Consider the following 26,305-nt stretch of genomic DNA (forward strand, 5'->3'; position numbering starts at 1 on the left):
TGAATGCTCATGTTCAAATATTTATTTTAACTCAGAACACTAAATCAAAACAATAAACAACGGAACACGAATGTCACGTTCTGCAGGCTAACCGAACTGTACAAAAACAAGATCCCACAACTGAAGGAAGGAAAAAGGGCTGCCTAAGTATGATTCCCAATCAGAGACAACGATAGACAGCTGCCTCTGATTAGGAACCATACTCGGCCAATCAAAGAAAAAGACAACATGGAAATATAACAGACTGCCCATCCCACACCTAACAAAATAGAGAAATAAACCGTCTCTCTCAGGTCAGGGCGTGACACTTCAACTAAACTCAAATAGCTTTTACACAAATTAATAATTATAAACATGTTAATAAAACATAATGATAACTATAACAATAAAATAATATAAACATGAAACCATTTCCACACTCAAAGCTAAACAATGTGTGAATGGTCAATATTTATTACGTTTATTATATAAAGGTTTCTAATCAAAACATTGTCTTCTCTCTGAGTGAAGATGTAGTAAAAAATACAGACATAATGAATAAAAAACGTCTGTCAGTTACTCTGGTGATGGCTGCTTTTCATTCACAGAGTTTGGATCTTAACTGAGCCAAATATCTCCATCTCATCACACATGATTTTGAACTGAGGGTAGAGTGGCTCAGTGAACGTGGTGTGGAATGTGTGCAGGTGGGTCAGTGTACCAGAGGAGACGTTGTAAAAGGACAGAGTGCCGTCCGGAAAGTCGAGATACACTCCTATACACTTTGGGTCAGGTCTGGGTACTGATATAACTGAGATCCTGTTACTATGAATAAATGTGTACTGTTCATTGCAGCAGAAAAGCCCCCAAGACCTCTTCTTCTCAATATCCCATCTGGGTGTACATGTCACCCCAATGTCAACCCAGCCAGTCCATTCAACCTGCCAGTAGAAACGACCATCAGACAGGGGCTCCCTGCAGCGTACTTTGGCCCACTTATCCGACTTTTTGGTCCGATGTGAGCAATCGGAGTCATCTGAATCCGAGAAATCAAAATAAGGATATGGGTGAACCTGCGTTCTCCTCACCACCCTCGTGTTGTCCTCGGACAGAGTCAGGTCACCATCTGCTGACCATAAGTCCAACTTCAGCTGGCAGGCATCTGTAGCAAGACAAAACAGCAGAAACACATATGTTATGCTCTCTTTACAATTTGCTTAAAAAGCTACCTTTTATTTTTGTAATTGTAGTTTGATGACTCACATTTCCTCAGGCCTGGTTTGATTCTGGACTCTCCACCATGGTCCAAACTGTGGGACAAAAAAAAAGTAATGTAGGACCTATTGAACCTGATTACAGTGGAGATTGCCTTGATTTCACTATATAAAATAGAGTCTTGGAAGCCCATTGAGCAATGAGGTGTTATCAAATCACATTTTATTGGTCACATACACATGGTTAGCAGATGTGATTGCGAGTGTAGCGAAATGCTTGTGCTTCTAGTTCCGACAATGCAGTAATATCTAACAATTCCACAACAACTACCTAATACACACAAAGCTAAAGGGGTGAATGAGAATATGTACATATAAGTGTATGGATGAGCGATGGCTGAGTGGCATATGTAAAGTGCAATAGATGGTATAAAATGTCATAATGTAAACATTATTAAAGTGGCATTGTATAAAGTGACAAGTAATCCATTTATTAAAGTGGCCAGTGATTGGGTCTCAATGTAGGTAGCAGCCTCTCTGAGTTAGTGATTGCTGTTTAGCAGTCGGGTAGAAGCTGTTTTTCAGTCCCAGCTTTGATGCACCTGTACTGACCTCACCTTCTGGATGATAGTGGGGTGAACAGGCAGTGGCTCGAGTGGTTGTTGTCCTTGATTATCTTTTTGGCTTCCTGTGACATCGGGTGCTGTAGGTGTCATGGAGGGCAGGTAATTTGCCCCCGGTGATGCATTGTGCAGATCGCACCACCCTCTGGAGAGCCTTGCGGTTGAGGGTCGTGCAGTTGCCGTACCAGGCTGTGATAGACCACACTCCAAGTGCCCTCACCTCCTCCCTGTAGGCTGTCTAATCGTTGTTGGTGATCAAGCCTACTACTGTTGTGTTGCTTGCAAACTTGATGATTGAGTTGGAGGAGTGCATGGCCACGGAGGGTACTATGGTGTTGAATGCTGAGCTGTAGTCAATGAACAGCATTCTTACATAGGTATTCCTCTTGTCCAGATGGGATAGGGCAGTGTGCAGTATGATGGTGATTGCGTCATCTGTGGACGTGTTGGGGCGGTATGCAAACTGAAGTGGGTCTAGGGTGGCCGGTAAGGTGGCGGTGATATGATCCTTGACTAGCCTCTCAGCGCTTCATGATGACAGAAGTAAGTGTTACGGGGCGGTCGTCATTTAGTTCAGTTATCTTTGCCTTCTTGGGTAGAGGAACAACGGTAGCCATCTTGAAGCATGTGGGGACAACAGACTGGGATAGGGAGCGATTGAATATGTCCGTAAACACACCATCCAGCTGGTCTGCGCATGCTCTGTGGACGTGGCTAGGTAATGCCATCTGGGCCAGCAGCCTTGCGAGGGTTAACACGTTTAAATGTTTTACTCACGTCAGCCACAGAGAAGGAGAGATGCAATCTTTGTTAGCAAGCCGTGACTGTGGCGCTGTATTATCCTCAAAGTGGGCAAAGAAGGTGTTTAGTTTGTCTGGAAGCGTGACGTTAGTGTCCGTGATGTGGCTGTTTTTGTAGTCCGTGATTTCCTGTAGACCCTGCCACATACGTCTCATGTCTGAGCTGTTGAATTGCGACTCCACTTAGTCCCTGTACCGGCATTTCGCTTGTTTGATTGCCTTGCGGAGGGAATAACTACACTTCAGCCATATTTCCAGACCTCTTTCCATGGTTAAATACGTTGGATCACACTTTCAGTTTTGCACGAATGCCGCCATCCATCCACAGTTTCTGGTTAGGGTAGGTTTTAATAACATCTCCAATGCACTTCTTTATAAACACACTCACCGAGTCAGCGAATAGGTCAATGTTGTTCTCTGAGGCTGACCGGAACATATTCCAGCCTGCGTGATCAAAACAATCTTGAAGCGTGGCTTCCGATTGGTCAGACCAGTGTTGAATGGTTCTTGTCACTGGTACGTCCTGTTTGAGTTTCTGCCTATAAGACGGAATGAGCAAGATGGTGTCGTGGTCGGATTTTCCGAAAGGAGGGCAGGGGAGGGCTTTGTATGCATTGCGGAAGTTAGAGTAGCAGTGGTCGAGAATCAGCCCTGTGTGTTGTGCAATCAATATGCTGATAAAATTTAGGTAGCCTTGTTCTCAAATTTGCTTTGTTAAAATCCCCAGCTACAATAAATGCAGCCTCCGGATATATAGTTTCCAGTTTACATAGGGTCCAGTGAATTGTTTGAGGGGGAATGTACATAGCTGTGAATATAACTGACGAGAAGTCTCTTGGTAGGTAAAATGGCCGGCATTTGATTGTAAGGAATTCTAGGTCGGGTGAGCAGAAGGACTTGAGTTCCTGTATGTTGTTATGATTGCACCATGAGTCGTTTATCAAGAAGCATACACCCCCGCCCTTCCTCTTCCCAGAGAGGTGTTTATCTCTGTCGGCGCGATGCATGGAGAAGCCCAGTGGCTGAATCGATTCCGACAACATATCCCGAGAGAGCCATGTTTCCGTGAAACAGAGAATGCTACAATCACTGATGTCTCTCTGGAAGGCAACCCTTGCTCAAATTTCGTCTACCTTGTTGTCAAGAGACTGGACATTGGCGAGTATTATACTCGGGTGCGGTGAGCACGTCTACGGAGCCTGACCAGGAGGCTGCTCGGTCTGCCCCTTCTACGGCGCCGTTGTTTTGGGTCGGCTACTGGGATCAGATCCATTGTCCTGGGTGGTGGTTCGGACAGAGGATCCGCTTCGGGAAAGTCATATTCCTGGTCGTAATGTTGGTAAGTTGACGTTGCTCTTACATCCAATAGTTCTTCCCGGCTGTATGTAATAAGACTTATGATTTCCTGGGTTAACAATGTAAGAAGAAAAAAAAAAAGATACTGCATAGATTCCTAAGAACGCGAAACAAGGTGTCCATCTTTGTCGGCGCAATTTTCAGAAGGAAAAGTCAAATCAACTACATTTTCCATTTACCTGAGTTTCTCCAGTCTACAGTGTGGATTTTTCAGTCTATCAGAGAGCAGCTTCACTCCGGAGTCTCCTGGGTGATTGAAGCTCAGGTCCAGTTCTCTCAGGTGGGAGGGGTTTGACTCCAGAGCGGAGGCAAGAAACGTACAGCCTTTCTCTGTGACTAGACAACCAGAAAGCCTACAGAGAGAAGAGACAGCATAAAACAATGAAGAACTGCTAGAGTATATATTTTTTTAGGTTAAAAAGTTTAAATTCTATTTACATGCAGTTCAATCATTCCTATTCTACTGTTTCTGAGTTCTGAAGTTTACAGTATGCTTTCACAATATCAAATGTATAATCTACCTAAGATTCTGTAAGGCACATTTGGGGTTCCTCAGTCCAGCAGAGAGGAACCTCATTCCAGAGTACCACAGATTGTTGTCCCTCAGGTCCAGCTCTCTCAGTACTGAGTATGACCACAGGACAGGAGCCAGAGAGACACAGGAACGTCTGGAGAGATTACACTCCCTTAGCCTTGGGAGAGAAAGGGAGAGAATTTAGCGCTACGTTGTCTTGGTGTTTCCATTGTTACGGTACAGTTTTAAAGATGCAGTAATAAAATGCTTGTTCTACTATAACATACGGAAGATGAAACATAGCAGTTTATTTGTCACCCCAGAGTATGTATCTGACAGTGTGGATCCATCAGTCCAGCAGACAGCAGTTTTACTCCAGAGTCTCCCAGTTTGTTGCAGCCCAGACGCAGCTCCTCGAGCTGAGAGACTGCTATAGCAGAGGACAAACTTCCACAGGACTCCTCTGTAACCTCACAACCAGTCAGTCTGTCCAACATAAAGAAAAATGCATAAACAAAATGTAAAGGGGAGCTGTCTTTAATCCAGAATAAATTAACTTGTAGGGCCGTTTTCCAGACACAGATTAAGCCAAATCCTGGACTAAGAAGCTAGTTAACAATCAATGGTAATGGATAAGGGCATGTGTGCAATGTTTTTACATAAATGAACAAATCACCTAATGTCAAACCACATATGGAGTTGATTTGACCATTTTGAAAAATGGCACATATGTCCCAATCCCTTCTATTGATCCTGAACTTCCCCTTTAATTTTTTATTACATTTTCATTACTCACCTCAGGATCTTCAGTTTACAGTGTGGACTCAAAAGACCATTGGAGATCTGCTTCACCCCGGTGTCTGTCAGTTTGTTGTAGCTGAGATCCAGCTCTGTCAGACATGAGCCAGCTGACTGGAGAGCTGAGGCAACGGTTTCACAAATGTCATCTTTGAGATCGCACCCGGTGAGTCTATGTGAAACAACAAAAGATTATTGAATTGGTCAAACTTGCCAACATGCATGCCACCGTGCTGTGTGTTGGTCCAGGCACAGCACTCACCTCAACACAAGTGGCTGGTTGTGAGGACCCATCAGCACAAGTGGCTGGTTGTGAGGACCCATCAGCACAAGTGGCTGGTTGTGAGGACCCATCAGCACAAGTGGCTGGTTGTGAGGACCCATCAGCACAAGTGGCTGGTTGTGAGGACCCATCAGCACAAGTGGCTGGTTGTGAGACAAGCACAAGTGGCGGTTGAGGACCCATCAGCACAAGTGGCTGGTTGTGAGGACCCATCAGCACAAGTGGCTGGTTGTGAGGACCCATCAGCACCACCTAACAAGTGGCTGGTTGTGAGGAGACCCATCAACACAAGTGGCTGGTTGTGAGGACCCATCAGCACTCAACAAGTGGCTGGTTGTGAGGACCCATCAGCACAAGTGGCTGGTTGTGAGGACCCATCAGCACAAGTGGCTGGTTGTGAGGACCCATCAGCACAAGTGGCTGGTTGTGAGGACCCATCAGCACAAGTGGCTGGTTGTGAGGACCCATCAGCACAAGTGGCTGGTTGTGAGGACCCATCAGCACAAGTGGCTGGTTGTGAGGACCCATCAGCACTCACCTCAACACAAGTGGCTGGTTGAGAGGACCCATCAGCACTCACCTCAACACAAGTGGCTGGTTGAGAGGACCCATCAGCACTCTACCCTCAACACAAGTGGCTGGTTGTGAGGACCCATCAGCACATTGGGCCCTCAACACAAGTGGCTGGTTGTGAGGACCCATCAGCACTGTCGTGACCCATCAACACAAGTGGCTGGTTGTGAGGACCCATCAGCACTCACCCATCAACACAAGTGGCTGGTTGTGAGGACCCATCAGCACTCACCTCAACACAAGTGGCTGGTTGTGAGGACCCATCAGCACTCACCTCAACACAAGTGGCTGGTTGTGAGGACCCATCAGCACTCACCCAACACAAGTGGCTGGTTGTGAGGACCCATCAGCACTCACCTCAACACAAGTGGCTGGTTGTGAGGACCCATCAGCACTCACCTCAACACAAGTGGCTGGTTGTGAGGACCCATCAGCACTCACCTCAACACAAGTGGCTGGTTGTGAGGACCCATCAGCACTCACCTCAACACAAGTGGCTGGTTGTGAGGACCCATCAGCACTCACCTCAACACAAGTGGCTGGTTGTGAGGACCCATCAGCACAAGTGGCTGGTTGTGAGGACCCATCAGCACTCACCTCAACACAAGTGGCTGGTTGTGAGGACCCATCAGCACTCACCTCAACACAAGTGGCTGGTTGTGAGGACCCAATCAGCACTCACCTCAACACAAGTGGCTGGTTGTGAGGACCCAATCAGCACTCACCTCAACACAAGTGGCTGGTTGTGAGGACCCATCAGCACTCACCTCAACACAAGTGGCTGGTTGTGAGGACCCATCAGCACTCACCTCAACACAAGTAGCTGGTTGTGAGGACCCATCAGCACTCACCTCAACACAAGTAGCTGGTTGAGAGGACCCATCAGCACTCACCTCAACACAAGTAGCTGGTTGAGAGGACCCATCAGCACAGCCTTTAGAAGCTCCGGTCCTGATCTTTCCAGGTTGATATGGCTCAGGTTAAGTGACTCCAGTCGGCAGTTGGGACTCCTCAGTCCAACAGAGAGGGGCTTCAGGTCCAACAGGGAATTGACGCTGAGGTCCAGGTCTCTCAGGTGGGAGTCAGGCAGCTGTAGTGCAGATGCCACCGTTTCACAGCAACTCGTCGTAAGGTGGCAGTCTGCTAGTCTACAGAGGAGAGATGTTTATTATGAGAGGTGTGGATGTAGTATAGGACTAATTAAATGGTCTAGAAGACATATAGTGACATACTGTACACATCAACACTTCAACTCACATAGCCTTTCGGCAGCATCGAACAGCTGGGACCAGCCTCTTACGCCCCTCATCTGACGTGTTGTACACTTTCAGGTCCAGTTTGTCTAACACTTCCTCTGACATCAAGAGTACGTATGCCATCGCCGAGCACTGTGCAGGCGTCAGCTTCTTCTCAGCAGGGTTTTTGGATGTCAAGAACCTTTGAATTTCATTCACAAATGAGGTATCGTTCAACTCGATCAAACAGTGAAAGAGATTGATGCACCTCTCTGGGGAAGGATATTGTCTTTGTTTTTCATCTGAAAGTCTATCTTTGATGTACTGGATGGTCTTCTGGATGCTCTCTGTGTCTCCCTCTGTCTGGAGCTGTAGGCTTTTCAAGAGGATCTGATTGGACTCCAGTGAGATGCCCAGAAGGAAGCGGAGGAAGAGGTCTAGGTGACCGGTCTTGCTGTTCAACGCTTTATCCACAACACTCCTCTGCAAGTCATGCAGTGTTTTCTGCTGCTGCTCAGAACCTCTGTGTTGTGGCCTGTAGTCTTCATCCTCGCTGTAGCCATCATCCCTGTAGTCATCATCCCTGTAGTCATCATCCCTGTCTCCAGAATCACTGTAATTTGTTCTTGGTAGCTCTTGGTAGTCTCTTAAACGAAATGGGTTGACATTTTCACTGGCATATGAGAAAGCAACATAGAGTGCTGCAAAGAACTCTTGAATGGTGAGATGCACAAAGCTGTACATCTTTACTTGAAACATTGGATCCTCCTCTCTGAAGATCTCTGTGCACATCCCTGAGTGCAAGAAGGCTTCGTTGACATCAATGCCACACTCTCTCAAATTGTCTTCAGAAAACACCAAATTGCTCTTTGCCAGGTTTTGGAAGGCTAGTTTTCCAAGCTTCAGAATGATCTGTACGTCAGACTCTGACAGATTCCGAGGATCTGGTTCGTTTTTCTCGTGATACTTCTTGTTCTTCATGTTTGTCAGAGTGAGTAGGAAGCGAATGTACATCTCAGTCAAAGTTTTAGGGAGTTTTCCATGGTCATTTTCCCTCAACATTTTCCCAAAAACCATGGCAGCAATCCAACAGAAGACCGGTATGTGGCACATGATGTGGAGGCTTCTTGATGTCTTTATGTGGGAGATGATTTTGCTGGCCAGGTTCTCATCATCACTGAATCTCTTCTTGAAGTATTCTTCTTTCTGTGGGTCGTTGAATCCTCGAACTTCAGTGACACGGTCAAAACAGTCAGAGGGTATCTTATCAACTGCTGCTGGTCGGGAGGTTATCCAGAGGAGAGCAGAAGGAAGCAGATTCCCCTTGATGAGGTTTGTCAGCAGCACGTCCACTGATGTTGTCTTGGTTACATTAGACAACCTCTTGTTGTTACGGAAACACAGAGGAAGTTTGCTTTCATCGAGGCCATCCAAGATGAACATGACTTTACCACTGACCATCTTCTTTGCATCCTTCATATCTGTTAGATCAGGGTGGAAGTCACTCAGGAGTTCCAATAGATTGCAGTCATCTTTGATCAAATTCAAGTCCCTAAATGGAAGTGCGAAGACAAAATCTACATCCTGATTGGCTATTCCTTCTGCCCAGTCAAGGATGAACTTCTGCACTGAGACTGTTTTTCCGATGCCAGCGATTCCCTTCGTCAGCACAGTTCTGATGGGTACCTCTTGTTTGGATTGGGATTTGTCATTATGTTCCTCTGTCTTAGGGTCTAAAGATCTAAACATGTCATTGCAGTTGATTGCATGGTCTTGAAATGCTTTGGTCTGAGCCGTATCATCAATCTGCCATACCTCATGCTCCTTATTAACCCCTTCACTCTCCCCAGCTGTGATGTAGAGCTCTGTGTAGATCTTGTCAAGCAATGTTGGGTTTCCCCGTTTTCCAAGCCCCTCAAAGATGCTCCCAAACTTCTTCTTCATGTTGGACTTGTGTTTGTCCTTGACTTTTGGCAGCTCTTCATCTAATGAGGAAAGAAAATTGATAGTGTCGTTGGATGTATAAAGTATCTTTACTTCAGTTACTGGTTTCAAAGTCCAATTTCCTTTATGGGCGTACTTTATGATTGGGTTTTTGTGTGTGTGTGTTAGTCTACAATTGGGACATCCATTTTTGGACTTTAAAATTAATTCTATACTGTATATCCATTGATTCTTGAAGAATACAACTTACAAATACCTCATGAACTTAGTTCAACTGTCGTACCCTTTCAGAACACAAAATATATATTTTTTTATTTAACTAGGCAGGTCAGTTAAGAACAAATTCTTATTTACAATGACGGCCTAGGAACAGTGGGTAAACTGCCTCGTTCAGGGGCAGAACGACACATTTTTGTCAGCTCGGGGATTCCATCTAGCAACCGTTTGGTTACTGACTCAAAACTCTAGCCACTAGGCTACCTGCCGCTCCAAGCTTAATTGTATTATTTGACAGGGACAGTGCATATTAACTAAGCAGCCTTTCTGTAATAATTCGTCTTGTTTTTCTTGTGCTATTATAACAAAAATAACAATAAAGAATTGTCTTACCAGCACCATGTGAAGGGATAGTAACACTGATGTGTTGATAAACTGAACCTCCGACATTGCAGCCAACAAGCTGGGGTGCAGCGACAACAGAACCACCCTGAGCCATAATGGAGGATGGCGGAGGGGCAGGTTGAGCCGTAATGATGGACAGAGGGTCAGAGTCATGGGCTGGAACAAGGGACTGAGGAGTCTGATCCATGATATCAGAAAGTCAGTCCCCTTCCCCTGAGAGAGCCAGAGGCAGAGAAAGAACAGAAAATATACATTGAACACCTTCCTTATATTGAGTTGCACCCCCTTTTGCCCTCAGAACAGTCTCATTTCAGTATCAGTATTTTAGTCCTATGCCATAATCACATAAGGTTGAATTGTCATCATAAACATGTAGGATACACAAAGGATATAGTTGCCAGAAAGATGCCGTAGTATATTTATTTTATTTAACCTGGTACGCCACTGAGTATACTTAAGCAATAAGACCCGAGGAGGTGTGGTATATGTCCAATATACCACGGCTAAGGTGCCTGAACACAGCCCTTGGCCATATATCACAACCCCAGAGGTGCCTTACTGCTTAAAATATACCACGGCTGTCAGCCAATCAGCTTCCAGGACTTGAACCACCCAGTTTATACATTTTCTTTAACAGACGACCTGACCACGATAAGAGCGAGACACCGTGCAGCAAAGCAAGCAATTCTTTAAATCTCAACACATAAACAAAAATGGTAAAAGACAAAATGTACAACATGGGTAGGATGTAACACATATCATTATAACGGCCATATAGAGCTTAGAATCCCTAAAAAGACGACATTTACCGTATGTAAGTTGTCTTTTTGTCCTGTCTACTCTGAGCATTGTATAGTAGACTACTTCCTTAACATTACAGTTAACCGTAAAGTTGTATAACATCTAGCAACTGTTCTAACAGGTTTGGTGATCGGATAGAAATGGATTCAAACAAATAGGCCTTAGCTTGTAATACAAAACTGTCTGTCTGATAAGAGCGAGACACCGTGCAGCAAAGCAGACATTATTTAAATCTCAACACATAAACAGAAAAGGTAAAAGACAAATGTACAACATGGGTAGGATGTTACACATATCAATATAACGGTCATATAGAGCTTTGAATCCTTAAAAAGACGACATTTACCGTATGTAAGTTGTCTTGTAGTCCCGTCTACAACGGCGCTTCTTTCTCGTTCTCATTTCTTTCCCCTCTGTTCTGGGCGTTGTACGGTAGGCTACTTCCTGTTAAACGCAAAGTTTCATCACCTCTGGAAACTGTTCTGTTCTAACAGGCTTGGTGATTGGATAGAAATTGATTCAAACAAATAGGCAGAGAGGAGTGTCTTAACTTGTAGTACAAAGCTGTGTGTGTATCGGTCCAGGGAGAATATATTTTTGGGTGGTGGTGGTGGAGGTGGATGTCATGGTCTGGGGCTGTTTTTCATGGTTTGGGCCCCTTAGTTCCAGTGAAGGGAAATGTTAACGCTACAGCATACCCCCCAAACACACGCTACTTAGAGGAGGAGCCCCCATAGCAGACAGAAAGGAGAGGAGCCCCCATAGCAGACAGGGAGGCGAGGAGCCCCCCCATAGCAGACAGGGAGGAGAGGAGCCCCCGATAGCAGACAGGGAGGAGAGGAGCCCCCATAGCAGACAGGGAGGAGAGGAGCCCCCCCCATAGCAGACAGGGCGGAGAGGAGCCCCCATAGCAGACAGGGAGGAGAGGAGCCCCCCCATAGCAGACAGGAAGGAGAGGAGCCCCCCATAGCAGACAGGGAGGAGAGGAGCCCCCGATAGCAGACAGGGAGGAGAGGAGCCCCCATAGCAGACAGGGAGGAGAGGAGCCCCCATAGCAGACAGGGGGAGAGGAGCCCCCATAGCAGACAGGTAGGAGAGAAGCCCCCATAGCAGACAGGGGGAGAGGAGCCCCCATAGCAGACAGGGGGGAGAGGAGCCCCCATAGCAGACAGGGAGGAGAGGAGCCCCCATAGCAGACAGGGAGGAGAGGAGCCCCCGATAGCAGACAGGGAGGAGAGGAGCCCCCATAGCAGACAGGGAGGAGAGGAGCCCCCATAGCAGACAGGGAGGAGAGGAGCCCCCATAGCAGACAGGGGAGGGGAGGAGCCCCCCCCCATAGCAGACAGGGAGGGGAGGAGCCCCCATAGCAGACAGGGAGGAGAGGAGCCCCCATAGCAGACAGGGGGGAGCGGAGCCCCCATAGCAGACAGGGAGGAGAGGAGCCCCCATAGCAGACAGGGAGGAGAGGAGCCCCCATAGCAGACAGGGAGGAGAGGAGCCCCCATAGCAGACAGGGAGGAGAGGAGCCCCCATAGCAGACAGGGGGGAGCGGAGCCCCCATAGCAGACAGGGAGGAGAGGAGCACCCATAGCAGACAGGGGGGAGAGGAGCCCCCATAGCAGACAGGGAGGAGAGGAGCCCCCATAGCAGACAGGGAGGAGAGGAGCCCCCATAGCAGACAGGGGGGAGAGGAGCCCCCATAGCAGACAGGGAGGAGAGGAGCCCCCATAGCAGACAGGGAGGAGAGGAGCCCCCCTAGCAGACACTGTGTGGGGAGGAGCCCCCCCATAGCAGACAGGGAGGAGAGGAGCCCCCATAGCAGACAGGGAGGGGAGGAGCCCCCCCATAGCAGACAGGGAGGAGAGGAGCCCCCATAGCAGACAGGATGGAGAGGAGCCCCCGATAGCAGACAGGGAGGAGAGGAGCCCCCATAGCAGACAGGGAGGAGAGGAGCCCCCGATAGCAGACAGGGAGGAGAGGAGCCCCCATAGCAGACAGGGAGGGGAGGAGCCCCCCCCATAGCAGACAGGGGGGAGAGGAGCCCCCATAGCAGACAGGGAGGAGAGGAGCCCTCAAACCAGTTGTGTGTCGTGTCAGTCTGCTGTCTGTCATGTCTTCATGTCAAAATGGAGTCTGTCTGACAGTAGCACACCTGTTCTTTGCCGTGACATCACGAGTCACCAATAAGATTCTAACCAACCTGCCACATTACTGTTCAGAAACTAGTATTGCTACTGTAGAGCCGACCAATCACTGCCCAGAATCAGACATGATTGGACCCGTTTTTCTTCGGTTTTTTTTACCCCCCACTTTTCGTGGTATCCAATTGGTAGTTACAGTCTTGTCTCATCAGTGCAACTCCCGCACGGACTCGGGAGAGGTGAAGGTCGAGAGCCATGCGTCCTCCGAAACACATCCCAACCAAGCCGCACTGCTTCTTGACACAATGCACATCCAACCCGGAAGCCAGCCGCACCAATGTGTCGGAGGAAACAACGTACACCTGGCGACCTGGTCAGCGTGAACTGCGCCCGGCCCTCCACAGGAGTCGCTAGTGCGCCATGAGACAAGGATATCCCTGCCGGCCAAACACTCCCTAACCCGGACGACGCTGGGTTGGATGTGCATTGTGTCAAGAAGCAGTGCGGCTAGGTTGGGTTGTCGTGTCGCCCCATGGACCTCCCGGTCGCGGCCGGCTGCGACAGAGCCTGGGCTCAAACCCGGAGTCTCTGGTGTCACAGCTAGCACTGCAATGCAGTGCCTTAGACCACTGCGCTACCCGGGAGGCGGGAGACATTTTTCTTACACCTGCACACTCCCCTCACACAATACACGCAAAATAACAAATAGACACCAATGATAGCAGCTGGGTCTGGTCTACTGAAGGGGGTGGCTCTCCCATAGACACCAATGATAGCAGTCTACTTAGTACATTGACTTCCATTGAAACAGAGAAACTTTGAGAGCCAGAAGTCTCGCTTCCACTTCTGTCTCTGTCTTTATCAGCTCATTACTCCCCGCCCCTCCCTGTCAGTGAACAGGGGTGTATTCATTAGTCGGATACTGTTGCAAACAGTTGCAAAATGTTTTGCAATGAAAAGTAGAGTATCATTTGGACGAATTCAGATTGCTTCTGCGTGGTTGCTAGTGTAGTGACTACAGAACAGAAGGACCAGGGTGTCTGGCAGGTTCACCTCAATCAAAACTAAATTCACACCATTCAGTAGATATGTATACAATTAGTCTGGAGCTGTTAGGCATGAATGGATATGTTCTGAATCCAATGGCGCGGTTACGAATGCTTATAGCAAGTCTTAATTATCACGTCATGTTGTCATCGATATATACTGCTCAAAAAAATAAAGGGAACACTTAAACAACACATCCTAGATCTGAATGAAAGAAATAATCTTATTTAATACTTTTTTCTTTACATAGTTGAATGTGCTGACAACAAAATCACACAGAAATAATCAATGGAAATCCAATTTATCAACCCATGGAGGTCTGGATTTGGAGTCACTCAAAATTAAAGTGGAAAACCACAATACAGGCTGATCCAACTTTGATGTAATGTCATTAAAACAAGTCAAAATGAGGCTCAGTAGTGCGTGTGGCCTCCACGTGCCTGTGTGACCTCCCTACAACGCCTGGGCATGCTCCTGATGAGGTGGCGGATGGTCTCCTGAGGGATCTCCTCCCAGACCTGGACTAAAGCATCCGCCAACTCCTGGACAGTCTGTGGTGCAACGTGGCGTTGGTGGATGGAGCGAGACATGATGTCCCAGATGTGCTCAATTGGATTCAGGTCTGGGAAAAGGCGGGCCAGTCCATAGCATCAATGCCTTCCTCTTGCAGGAACTGCTGACACACTCCTGTCTTGCATTAGGATGAACCCAGGGTCAACCGCACCAGCATATGGTCTCACAAGGGGTCTGAGGATCTCATCTCGGTACCTAATTGCAGTCAGGCTACCTCTGGCGAGCACATGGAGGGATGTGAAGCCCCCAAAGAAATGCCACCCCACACCATGACTGACCCACCGCCGAACCAGTCATGCTGGAGGATGTTGCAGGCAGCAGAACGTTCTCCACGGCGTCTCCAGACTCTGTCACGTCTGTCACATGTGCTCAGTGTGAACCTGCTTTCATCTGTGAAGAGCACAGGGCGCCAGTGGCGAATTTGCCAATCTTGGTGTTCTCTGGCAAATGCCAAACGTCCTGCACGGTGTTGGGCTGTAAGCACAACCCCCACCTGTGGACGTTGGGCCCTCATACCACCCTCATGGAGTCTGTTTCTGACCGTTTGAGCAGACACATGCACATTTGTGGCCTGCTGGAGGTCATTTTGCAGGGCTCTGGCAGTGCTCCTCCTGCTCCTCCTTGCACAAAGGCGGAGGTAGCGGTCCTGCTGCTGGGTTGTTGCCTTCCTACGGCCTCCTCCACGTCTCCTGATGTACTGGCCTGTCTCCTGGTAGCGCCTCCATGCTCTGGACACTACGCTGACAGACACAGCAAACCTTCTTGCCACAGCTCGCATTGATGTGCCATCCTGGATGAGCTGCACTACCTGAGCCACTTGTGTGGGTTGTAGACTCTGTCTCATGCTACCACTAGAGTGAAAGCACCGCCAGCATTCAAAAGTGACCAAAACATCAGCCAGGAAGCATAGGAACTGAGAAGTGGTCTGTGGTCCCCACCTGCAAAACCACTCCTTTATTGGGGGTGTCTTGCTAATTGCCTATAATTTCCACCTGTTGTCTATTCCATTTGCACAACAGCATGTGAAATGTATTGTCAATCAGTGTTGCTTCCTAAGTGGACAGTTTGATTTCACAGAAGAGTGATTGACTTGGAGTTACATTGTGCTGTTTAAGTGTTCCCTTTATTTTTGTTGAGCAGTGTATATCAACGTTAACTGTGCATTGATGAGACGTTACGTCTAAGTAGACAGATTAGACACAACAGTTCAGTAGCAAAGCTTTATTGACATGAATCATTATTGGTTATCATTGCTATTGTTAGGGTTGAACTGGCTATTTGAATGCATAACCTTTATAATACACTGGGGAAGCTATGCTACAATATTAAGTATATGAACTGCGAGTAAATCAACTGAAGACAAGAAGAACTACAACCGGCAACAGGAAGTGCGTCACGACGCTGGGATCAGCCTTCACGCCGACGACAGGAGGAGCAAGTTTTAACCACGCTCCTCCTCTCTCGGACAGGCCAGCATTGAGCGGGAACTATCTCTGTTAGAGTATAAAAGAGAGAACAATAGGATGTGTCGCTCTCTTCTCTGTTTTGCCCTGCGAGGTAAAACAGCGAGACCGTATATATATGAACCACACATATACCACACACGTGTTTGCATTAATTAAAGTACAGCTAAATCAGAAGTTACTATGTGCTGACTATTTTGTTCTGTTACCAGAAACGAACTGTCGCGACATTAACACTACCAATGGATCTGCATCTGCCAGTAATGAAACAGAGAGGTGCAACAGAAGGACAATAAAGTCAGGTCACAACAGCAGCCAAACCCCTTCAGTACAAAACCAGAGGTCTCCCTAAACCTAAACAATGTCATGAGTCAAATATGGAATCACAGTCATTTCTTCTAAAGTGGTGACATGGTCCTAAATGAACGATTGACATTATTAGTCGCTGTAAGTCGCTCTGGATAAGAGCGTCTGCTAAATGACTTAAATGTAAATGTAAATGCAAATTAGAAACACTTGTGATAAATATCCCACCTCAGTATCTTCAGTTTACAGTGTGGATTCATAAACCCAGTGGACTTCCTCTCCACCCCGGTGTCTGTCAGTTTGTTGTAGCTGAGATCCAGCTCTGTCAGACGGCTGTTCTCCGACACCAGAGATGAGCCAAACGTATCATAGCAGGCTTGTCCTTACCTTCACTCCCAGGTTAAACGCAGAGTATGTAGTATTGGTAAGGGTCATTGGACTTTTTAATTATGTGACATAATGGTTAGAAAAGATCTCGATGGATATTTTGTCTTATTCACAGATTTCTAATTATGCCCTTCCCAAAACTACATACTCAAGCTTTAATAAGGGTTGCCTACTCAAGTTGAGTAAATGCCAGACATTTCCAAACATCCAAAGTAGCATTACTTCCTCAACAATGTGTCCATTTCAGTTCATACTGAATCATTTTCAAACACTTAAGGTGTAAAACACAAGAAAAGAGTCTACCCCAGTGACAAACCAAACTTACTTGAGCAGTTCACAATTGACTAAAATAACTGAAATGTTTGCCCAGGAGGAACTAGTCTATAGTTGTTAAAAGTCCATTATCTTCCTGAGCAGAGTACAGACGTACATTAATTGTGTCTCTTCTTCTCCACTACTTTGTGTTTTCTTGCTGACGACCTCTGCTGTGGCGGTCATCGAGCCTGTGGATGGATTGATTCCAGCAAAACATCTGTGAAAACAAAGAGCACATCCAAGCAACATTTTAGAAAGATGATTATGTCCCCTGATGTCTTCAATTGTGTCTGAAGTGCTCTGCATTACCTCTGTACATTGTCCCCAGTTCAAATAATTCCTTCACATTATGTGTTTATGCTCTGACAAAGGAGCCTTTCAAATGTATCAACATATCTTGATTCAATGAACCTGCCAAACCAAGCTGTGATACAAAACGCCTCAGTTTAAAGTCCCTCCTCCAATGGCATTCTCCCCAGGAAGAAGCATATTTTTGTTTACCTTTGGATGAACTCTAAGTTGCGTGAAGCCTCCTCCTCGGTACTGCAGATTGAAGGTGTAGAATGAGGCAAAGAAAAAGCTGCCAGCGCTGCCACAAAGTTGGAATGGGCCGACATCATGACCCTCTTCTCCATGCTTATCATCCATTTGGCAGCAGCCATTGTGTCACCTGAAATCAGATCACATTTATGTTTCACAATTACCTCTGTGAAACATTGCTATTGTAAGGACCTGTCTAAAAACAATTTCTCACACAGAAAATCTTATTGGATATACTACCTTGAACAATCAGTCTTGGTGAGTCCGGCAGGGGAATTAATCCCTCCACATCTGTGGCTGTGGCTGACACCTGAAAGATATAAAACAACTAATACTATAACTGTCAATTCACATATTTTGAACATTTGGCACATCATCATTTTAAACTTCTAAAATACAAAGACAATTCTTATCTTATGCATAAGATGCAGATGAATGTAAAAGTCACCTTGGCCTGTAGGAGTGCATCCGCCCTTCCTTTGAAATGGACCATCAGCAGGAGGACAACACAAGGCCAACTGCATTCGCTCCATCCTTTTCAAACCTTGTGTGTGAAAAGGTACGGCCACTTACTCCTCAGCTCGGCTATCTTAGGTGCTGGGCTAGCGTTGATGGCACAGCGCTGTAAGTAAAATATTGCTTGCATGAGCTGCTAGAATTGTCCTCTGTTACCTTCTGCTGGCCCATCTCTGGAATAAAGCTGCTCCATTTCCTTACGGTTTGCCTCCAAAGTTTCTTCTGTGGGAAAGTCAGGCTGCCATCTTACACAGCCGTATTTGTCAGTTGGCCCTCTTGCACTGACTACAGTCGATGAGCCTGAGAGTGTTTCTCTTTCTTAGCCGTACCAAATCAAATATCAAATCAAATTTTATTGGTCACATACACATGGTTAGCAGATATTAATGCGAGTGTAGCGAAATGCTTGTGCTTCTAGTTCCGACAAAGCAGTAATATCTAACAAGTAATCTAACAATTCCCCAACAACTACCTATTACACACAAATCTAAAGGGTTGAATGAGAATATGTACATATAAGTATATGGATGAGCAATGGCCAATCAGCATAGGCAAGATGCAGTAGATGGTATAAAATACAGTACATACATGTGATATGAGTCATGTAAGATATGTAAACATTATTATAGTGGCATTGTTAAAAGTGACTAGTGATCCATTTATTAAGAGGTTCATTGTCACAGGTGTCAAATGGAGTAGCAGCGTGTTTAGTGCTCATCTCGAAGTTTAATGAAGAAATAGAACACTTTACAAAAGAAACAAAATGACAGCCAACAGTTCCGTCAGGTTTCCAAACTACTAAACGGAAAACAACTACCCACACATGAAAAACAGGCTGCCTAAGTATGGCTTCCAATCAGAGACAACGATAGACAGCTGTCTCTGATTGGAAACCATACCTGGCCCGAAACATAGAAATAGAAATCTAGAAAAACCCCACATAGAAACAGAAAACCCCAAATCACCCAAAACAACCACCTGTCACACCCTGACCACTCCATAAAGGAAAAATGACCTCTTACCAGGGTCAGGACGTGACATTAATTTAATTCACAAACGAGGTATCGTTCAACTCGATCAAACAGTGAAAGAGATTGATGCACCTCTCTGGGGAAGGATATTGTCTTTCATCTGAAAGCCTATCTTTGATGTACTGGATGGTCTTCTGGATGCTCTCTTTGGCTCCTTCTGTCTGGAGCTGTAGGCTTTTCAAGAGTATCTGATTGGACTCCAGTGAGATGCCCAGAAGGAAGCGGAGGAAGAGGTCTAAGTGACCGGTCTCGCTGTTCAAAGATTCAGCCACCGCACACCTCTGCAAGTCATGCAATGTTTTCTGCTGCTGCTGAGAACTGCTGTGTTGTGGCATGTAGTCTTCGTCCTCGCTCCAGCTATCATCCCTGTAGCCCTCATCACTGTAGCCCTCATCACTGCAGTCATCATCCCAGGAGTCATCATCCCTGCAGTCATCATCCCTGCAGTCATCATCCCTGCAGTCATCATCCCTGTCTCCAAAATATGTGTCCCCAGAATCACTGTAATTTGTTCTTGGTAGCTCTTGGTAGTCTCTTAAACGAAATGGGTTGACATTTTCACTGGCATATGAGAAAGCAACATAGAGTGCTGCAAAAAACTCTTGAATGGTGAGATGCACAAAGCTGTACATCTTTGCTTGAAACATAGGGTCCTCCTCTCTGAAGATCTCTGTGCACATCCCTGAGAGCAAGAAGGCTTCGTTGACATCAATGCTACACTCTCTCAAATAGTCTTCAGAAAACACCCAATTGCTCTTTTCCAAGTTTTGGAAGGCTAGTTTTCCAAGCTTCAGAATGATCTGTACGTCAGACTCTGACAGATTACGAGGATCTGGTTCGTTTTTCCCATTATATTTCTTGTTCTTCATGTTTGTCAGAGTGAGTAGGAAGCGAATGTACATCTCAGTCAGAGGGACTTTTCCATGGTCATTTTCCCTCAACATTTTTCCAAAAACCATGGCAGCAATCCAACAGAAGACCGGTATGTGGCACATGATGTGGAGGCTTCTTGGTGTCTTTATGTGGGAGATGATTTTGCTGGCCAGGTTCTCATCATCACTGAATCTCTTCTTGAAGTATTCTTCTTTCTGTGGGTCGTTGAATCCTCGAACTTCAGTGACACGGTCAAAACAGTCAGAGGGTATCTTATCAACTGCTGCTGGTCGGGAGGTTATCCAGAGGAGAGCAGAAGGAAGCAGATTCCCCTTGATGAGGTTTGTCAGCAGCACGTCCACTGATGTTGTCTTGGTTACATTAGACAACCTCTTGTTGTCACGGAAACACAGAGGAAGTTGGCTTTCATCGAGGCCATCCAAGATGAACATGACTTTACCGCTGACCACCTTCTTTGCATCCTTCATATCTGTTAGATCAGGGTGGAAGTCACTCAGGAGTTCCAATAGATTGCAGTCATCTTTGATCAAATTCAAGTCCCTAAATGGAAGTGCGAAGACAAAATCTACATCCTGATTGGCTATTCCTTCTGCCCAGTCAAGGATGAACTTCTGCACTGAGACTGTTTTTCCGATGCCAGCGATTCCCTTCGTCAGCACAGTTCTGACGGGTACCTCTTGTTTGGATTGGGATTTGTCATTATGTTCCTCTGTCTTAGGGTCTAAAGATCTAAACATGTCATTGCAGTTGATTGCATGGTCTTGAAATGCTTTGGTCTGAGCCGTATCATCAATCTGCCATACCTCATGCTCCTTATTAACCCCTTCACTCTCCCCAGCTGTGATGTAGAGCTCTGTGTAGATCTTGTCAAGCAATGTTGGGTTTCCCCGTTTTCCAAGCCCCTCAAAGATGCTCCCAAACTTCTTCTTCATGTTGGACTTGTGTTTGTCCTTGACTTTTGGCAGCTCTTCATCTAATGAGGAAAGAAAATTGATAGTGTCGTTGGATGTATAAAGTATCTTTACTTCAGTGTTTTTATCTGCAGTATTCAGTAACGTAACAAACACAATACCTTCAGTTACTGGTTTCAAAGTCCAATTTCCTTTATGGGCGTACTTTATGAGTGTGTGTGTGTGTGTGTGTGTGTGTGTGTGTGTGTGTGTGTGTGTGTGTGTGTGTGTGTGTGTGTGTGTGTTAGTCTACAATTGGTACATCCATTTTTGGACTTTAAAATTAATTATATACTGTATACCCATTAATTCTTGAAGAATACAACTTACAAATACCTCATTAGCTTAGTTCAACTGTCGTACCCTTTCAGAACACAAAATATTAGCTTAATTGTATAGTATTATTTGACAGGGACACTGCATATTAACTAATCAACATTTCTGTAATAATTGGTCTTGTTTTTGTGGAGCTACAAAAATAACAATAAAGAATTGTCTTACCAGCACCATGCGAAGCCATAGTAACACTGATCTGTTGATAAACTGAACCTTCGACATTGCAGCCAACAAGTTGGGGTGCAGCGACAACAGAACCACCCTGAGCCATAATGGAGGACAGTGGATGAGCGGGTTGAGCCATGATGGAGGACAGTGTAGGGGCAGGTTGAGCCATGATGGAGGACGGTGTAGGGGCAGGTTGAGACATGATGGAGGACAGTGTAGGGGCAGGTTGAGACGTAATGGAGGATGAAGGACCAGAATGCTGGGCTGGAGCGAGAGACTGAGGAGTCTGATCCATGATATCAGACAGTCAGTGTCCTCCCATAAGAGAGACAGAGAGACAACATAAGGAGTAAGTTTAACAACCAAAACAAAAACATTTGAGTATGCTAATAGGTTCTTAGCTTATTGGTCATGACAAGGTAAGATAATTGTAAATATTTATTTATTTATGTCCTATATTTCATTCGATGAAATGACTTCAAATCTTACAGACTGCTAGTGGCTTTATCATAACACATAGGGACCTGCAGTACAGGCTAGTGGCTTTATCATAACACACAGGGACCTGCAGTACAGGCTAGTGGCTTTATCATAACACACAGGGACCTGCAGTACAGGCTAGTGGCTTTATCATAACACACAGGGACCTGCAGTACAGGCTAGTGGCTTTATCATAACACACAGGGACCTGCAGTACAGGCTAGTGGCTTTATCATAACACACAGGGACCTGCAGTACAGGCTAGTGGCTTTATCATAACACACAGGGACCTGCAGTACAGGCTAGTGGCTTTATCATAACACACAGTGACCTGCAGTACAGGCTAGTGGCTTTATCATAACACACAGGGACCTGCAGTACAGGCTAGTGGCTTTATCATAACACACAGGGACCTGCAGTACAGGCTAGTGGCTTTATCATAACACACAGGGACCTGCAGTACAGGCTAGTGGCTTTATCATAACACACAGGAACCTGCAGTACAGGCTAGTGGCTTTATCATAACACACAGGGACCTGCAGTACAGGCTAGTGGCTTTATCATAACACACAGGGACCTGCAGTACAGGCTAGTGGCTTTATCATAACACACAGGGACCTGCAGTACAGGCTAGCCTTTATCATCATGGTTTTCTAGACTCGGTCCAAGGTACCTAAAGGGGTGCACGTTTTTCCCCTCGCAAAAGGCTCCTGAACAGCTTCTGCCCCCAAACCATAAGACTGCTGAACAGTTAATCAAATGACTACCCGGACTATTTGCATTGAACCCCTTTTTATTTGCACTGACTCTACCCACACACTGACTGGACTCTACCCACACACTGACTGGACTCTACCCACACACTGACTGGACTCTACACACACACACACACACACACACACACACACACACACACACACACACACACACACTAAACATGCTCACACACACACAAAACACACAGACACATATAGACACTCTTTCACACGCTTCACACACGCTGCTGCTACTGTGTTTATTTTCTATCCTGATTGCCTAGTCACTTTTACCCCTACCTACATGTACATAGTACCTCAATTTCCTCAACGACCTCGTACCTGCCCCTACCTACATGTACATAGTACCTCAATTACCTCAACGACCTCGTACCTGTGAGCATTGACTCGGTACCAGTATATAGCCTAGTTATTGTTATTTTATTGTGTTACTATTTATTTATTTATTTTTTGCTAATGTTCTTACTTTTTAACTCTGCATTGTTGTGAAAGGGCTTGTAAGTAAGCATTTCACCGTAATGTCTACACCTGATTATAAATGTATATTTCCGGGTCCGTACGGGAGTTGCAGCGATGAGACAAGACTGTAACTACCAATTAGATACCACGAAATTGTGGAGAAAAAGTTTAGTCAGTTTCGCCAATTTGGTCATATCCAATTGGTAGTTACAGTCTTGTCCCGTCGCTGCAACTCCCATACAGACTCGGTAGAGGCGAAGGTCGAGAGCCGTGTGTCCTCCGAAACACAACCCCGCCGCACCGCACCACTTCTTGACACAACGCCCGCTTAACCCAGATGCCAGACGCACCAATGTGTCGGAGGAAACACCGTACACCTGGCGACCGTGTCAGTGTGCATGCGCCCAGCCCGCCACAGGTGTCGCTAGAGCGCGATGGGACAAGGACATCCCGGCCGGTCAAACCCTCCCCTACCCCGGACGACACTGGGCCAATTGTGTGTCGCCTCGTGGGCGAGGAATTAAAAAAAATAATAATAGGTGTCCCTTTGATAAGAGATGTCAAGGAAATAACGAAGATACATTACAGATAAAACGTATCGCTGCTCATCGGCCATGGGACAAACATTACACAACAAGTTGGAAATCACAAATTCAACAGTGGCTAACTGCAAGCATTGCAACTGGGGAGTCGGAAATAAACAAGCTCAAACTGGCAAAATTCGTTTTAAATGATCATCCAATTTGGAATTGTAAACCCGGGCTCTTTCTCTTTCTTTGATGACAAAATTTGTCCACGAAGGACTGCCGCGCCACCTTCCTGTTCAAGTGAGCACAGCACAACAAGGTGAGTCCAAAAATGTATTCTATGCTGCTGCATAAATGATGTAATATGCCAGGGAGATGTGTACACTGTAGCTAAGAAAGTAATACTAAGTGTATGTAGTGTAGTAAGATGTTAGTAGCCCATGTGCCTCACCCTAATAATTTGGTCTATTTTCACCTCTTAATTTCACCTAATGTTACTGTTCTGACTCGGTGATGCACATGTATAACCTGTTTTTGAGAAATGTAATAATCTAATATTGTAAGAGCTTTCATTGTCTGTTTGTATGCCCCTTTATTTATCCTATGGTTCTGACTTGGTGTACAGGGAGAAAACTGTAAGAACCACCCATGTTCTGAATACTGACGCTGTACATTTCAAAAGTGCTTAACAAATAGTTATATTAACTACGTCCGTCGTCGCTCGCTCATTAATGTCTTAATCGAAATTACAGATTGCCTCTTATCTGCTTGTCGTCCCCTTATGCCATAGTTTGTACATCTTAATTGTCAGTAGAAACCACATTTGTTTAAGCAAGTCAGCCAAATCAGCTACCTACATGTACATAGTACCACGATTACCTCAACGACCTCATACCTGCCCCTACCTACATGTACCTCAATTACCTATGTTTTTATGTTTTTTTTAAAAGGCAGTAAATGAGGCTGAATGTTTCGCTGCCAGACAAGGCTCTGCTGATAGCCAAGTGTAACAGTGGTAAGGTGTTGGGACTGCTGTTGGGACTCTGTTATTGGTACGGCTTTATGTAGGCCCTAACAGTTTGTGGGCACCATTTGTCACCGTTATAGTGCAATTCATGTATTGTTTAGTGTATTGGTTTTACTGACATGCATCCCAAATATTTAGTTTTTTTGCCCCACCAAGATTTACATGCTAAAATCGCCACTGTCCACAACAAGTCAATTTGATCGGGGGAAATGCGTATATTGTTTTTATGCAGATATTACAATATTCACATTAAAATCTGTCTCCAATTTGATGGAAACCTAGCTTATGTTTCCATTAACTTGTCCAGCGATTTTTTTGGGCAACATTTAGAAAGTTTGAATAGAAAACAGATTCGACAATTGCCTGCTAGGGTGTGTATCCAATTAACTATCTTGTCTAAATAAAAATAGCTTTGCGTAATGACATAATAAAATGAGCATTAATGAATTGGCGATAGTCTGTATGCCCTCCCACCTATCTGTTTCATGTCTCAGGTAGCCTGTCTGCCCTCCCACCTATCTGTTTCATGTCTCAGGTAGCCTGTCTGCCCTCCCTCCTATCTGTTTAATGTCTCAGGTAGCCTGTCTGCCCTCCCTCCTATCTGTTTCATGTCTCAGGTAGCCTGTCTGCCCTCCCACCTATCTGTTTCATGTCTCAGGTAGCCTGTCTGCCCTCCCTCCTATCTGTTTCATGTCTCAGGTAGCTCGCAAAAGCCAGCATAGATAGAATGCAATAATTGACTAATATTTGCCATATTCTAATAATCCTCATACGTATCACCACGGTGCCATGGTGAAACGTGCACTCCAGTAGATCTTGAATAATTGAATGGTGAAACTTGCCAGCCAACCAGAAAAGCAAGGCAAGGCATTTCAGGCATTCTTTAAAGTCAGGACAATCCTTGTCCTGCAAATAAATATTATTTGTCATAGTTTGAAGTGGTGCTTATAGTCACGTGATGACATCACATGCCCTACGTACCTACACAAGTAGCCTATTCTGTAATTATCATTTATTCAAGAAACATCGTTTCCATCATAATTTGTCACAATAAAGAAAGTCCGACAAAAGAAAAATCCACACCTGTCGATCTTATGAAAACGTCTCCTATATCTGCCGTTTCCATTACACATGACGCAATGATTATAATTTTTTGGTCCGATATTGCTTTTGTCGATAGTCCATATACACCTGCCTAGAGAAGAGATACACTGTATACATTATGGCATAAGTAGACTAAGTCTTTCCTCCTACCTAAAGATGAAGAAGAAAAAAGATTCACCTGATAATTGTTTCTTCGTCTGGTATTCTTCTGATGGTCTTTAGTTTTTACTTCCTTGTTGAGCGCTATTTGCGAATTTTGAAGTTAACGTCAAAGTTACTTACTCTTTTTGTGGGACATTAACCGATAATAGCCTCGTTCTCGTATTTGTCTATAGCCTATTTAAATAGGTCAACAATAGCCCTATCTATGACGTTAATGAATATAATAGACCCTTAAATAAGAAGAATTGGAAACGGCTATATGCCTATATGCTAGTCAGTATATCATAAGAACCCGCCCCTTCTCTGTTACTGCGACTCGTTCTCATGTGCGATTTGGTCGCTGGACTATGGGGCGTGATTCA

At 45.6% G+C, this 26,305-nt stretch overlaps 1 protein-coding gene across 4 annotated transcripts; it reads right to left on the reverse strand.

Annotated features, from left to right (window-relative positions):
* On the reverse strand, positions 1–26,257 carry LOC106564225 (NACHT, LRR and PYD domains-containing protein 3). 4 transcript variants are annotated; one of them, XM_045690728.1, is made up of 11 exons: positions 25,960–26,257; positions 21,406–21,694; positions 19,569–20,927; positions 7,398–7,995; positions 7,034–7,288; positions 5,283–5,456; positions 4,805–4,972; positions 4,494–4,664; positions 4,152–4,325; positions 1,243–1,289; positions 1–1,141 (listed from the first exon to the last, which is right to left on the reverse strand). In XM_045690728.1, exons 2-11 carry the CDS (start codon positions 21,608–21,610, stop codon positions 582–584), a joined length of 3,711 nt encoding a protein of 1,236 aa, XP_045546684.1. In that variant the 5' UTR covers positions 21,611–21,694; positions 25,960–26,257; the 3' UTR covers positions 1–581. The 4 variants fall into 4 exon arrangements, with proteins under 4 accessions (XP_045546684.1, XP_045546683.1, XP_045546682.1 ...); XM_045690727.1 differs by having other exon boundaries at positions 21,406–21,726; positions 25,960–26,239; XM_045690726.1 differs by having other exon boundaries at positions 21,406–21,723; positions 25,960–26,238.
* Positions 26,258–26,305: the final 48 nt, after the last annotated feature.

The sequence above is a fragment of the Salmo salar genome, chromosome ssa12, assembly GCF_905237065.1.
Source record: "Salmo salar chromosome ssa12, Ssal_v3.1, whole genome shotgun sequence".
NCBI classification, from domain to species: Eukaryota; Metazoa; Chordata; class Actinopteri; order Salmoniformes; family Salmonidae; genus Salmo; species Salmo salar.

What these genes read in the sequence shown, in the direction of transcription:
- LOC106564225 (XM_045690727.1), bottom strand. Translation starts at nt 21,703, where the DNA reads ATGGATCAGACTCCTCAGTCTCTCGCTCCAGCCCAGCATTCTGGTCCT. An exon ending in AACCAGCTACTTGTGTTGAG is followed by an intron (nt 5,457 to 7,033) that starts GTGAGTGCTGAT and finishes TGTTTCACATAG; the next exon opens with ACTCACCGGGTGCGATCTCA. An exon ending in TGTAGACTGGAGAAACTCAG is followed by an intron (nt 1,290 to 4,151) that starts GTAAATGGAAAA and finishes TTTGTCCCACAG; the next exon opens with TTTGGACCATGGTGGAGAGT.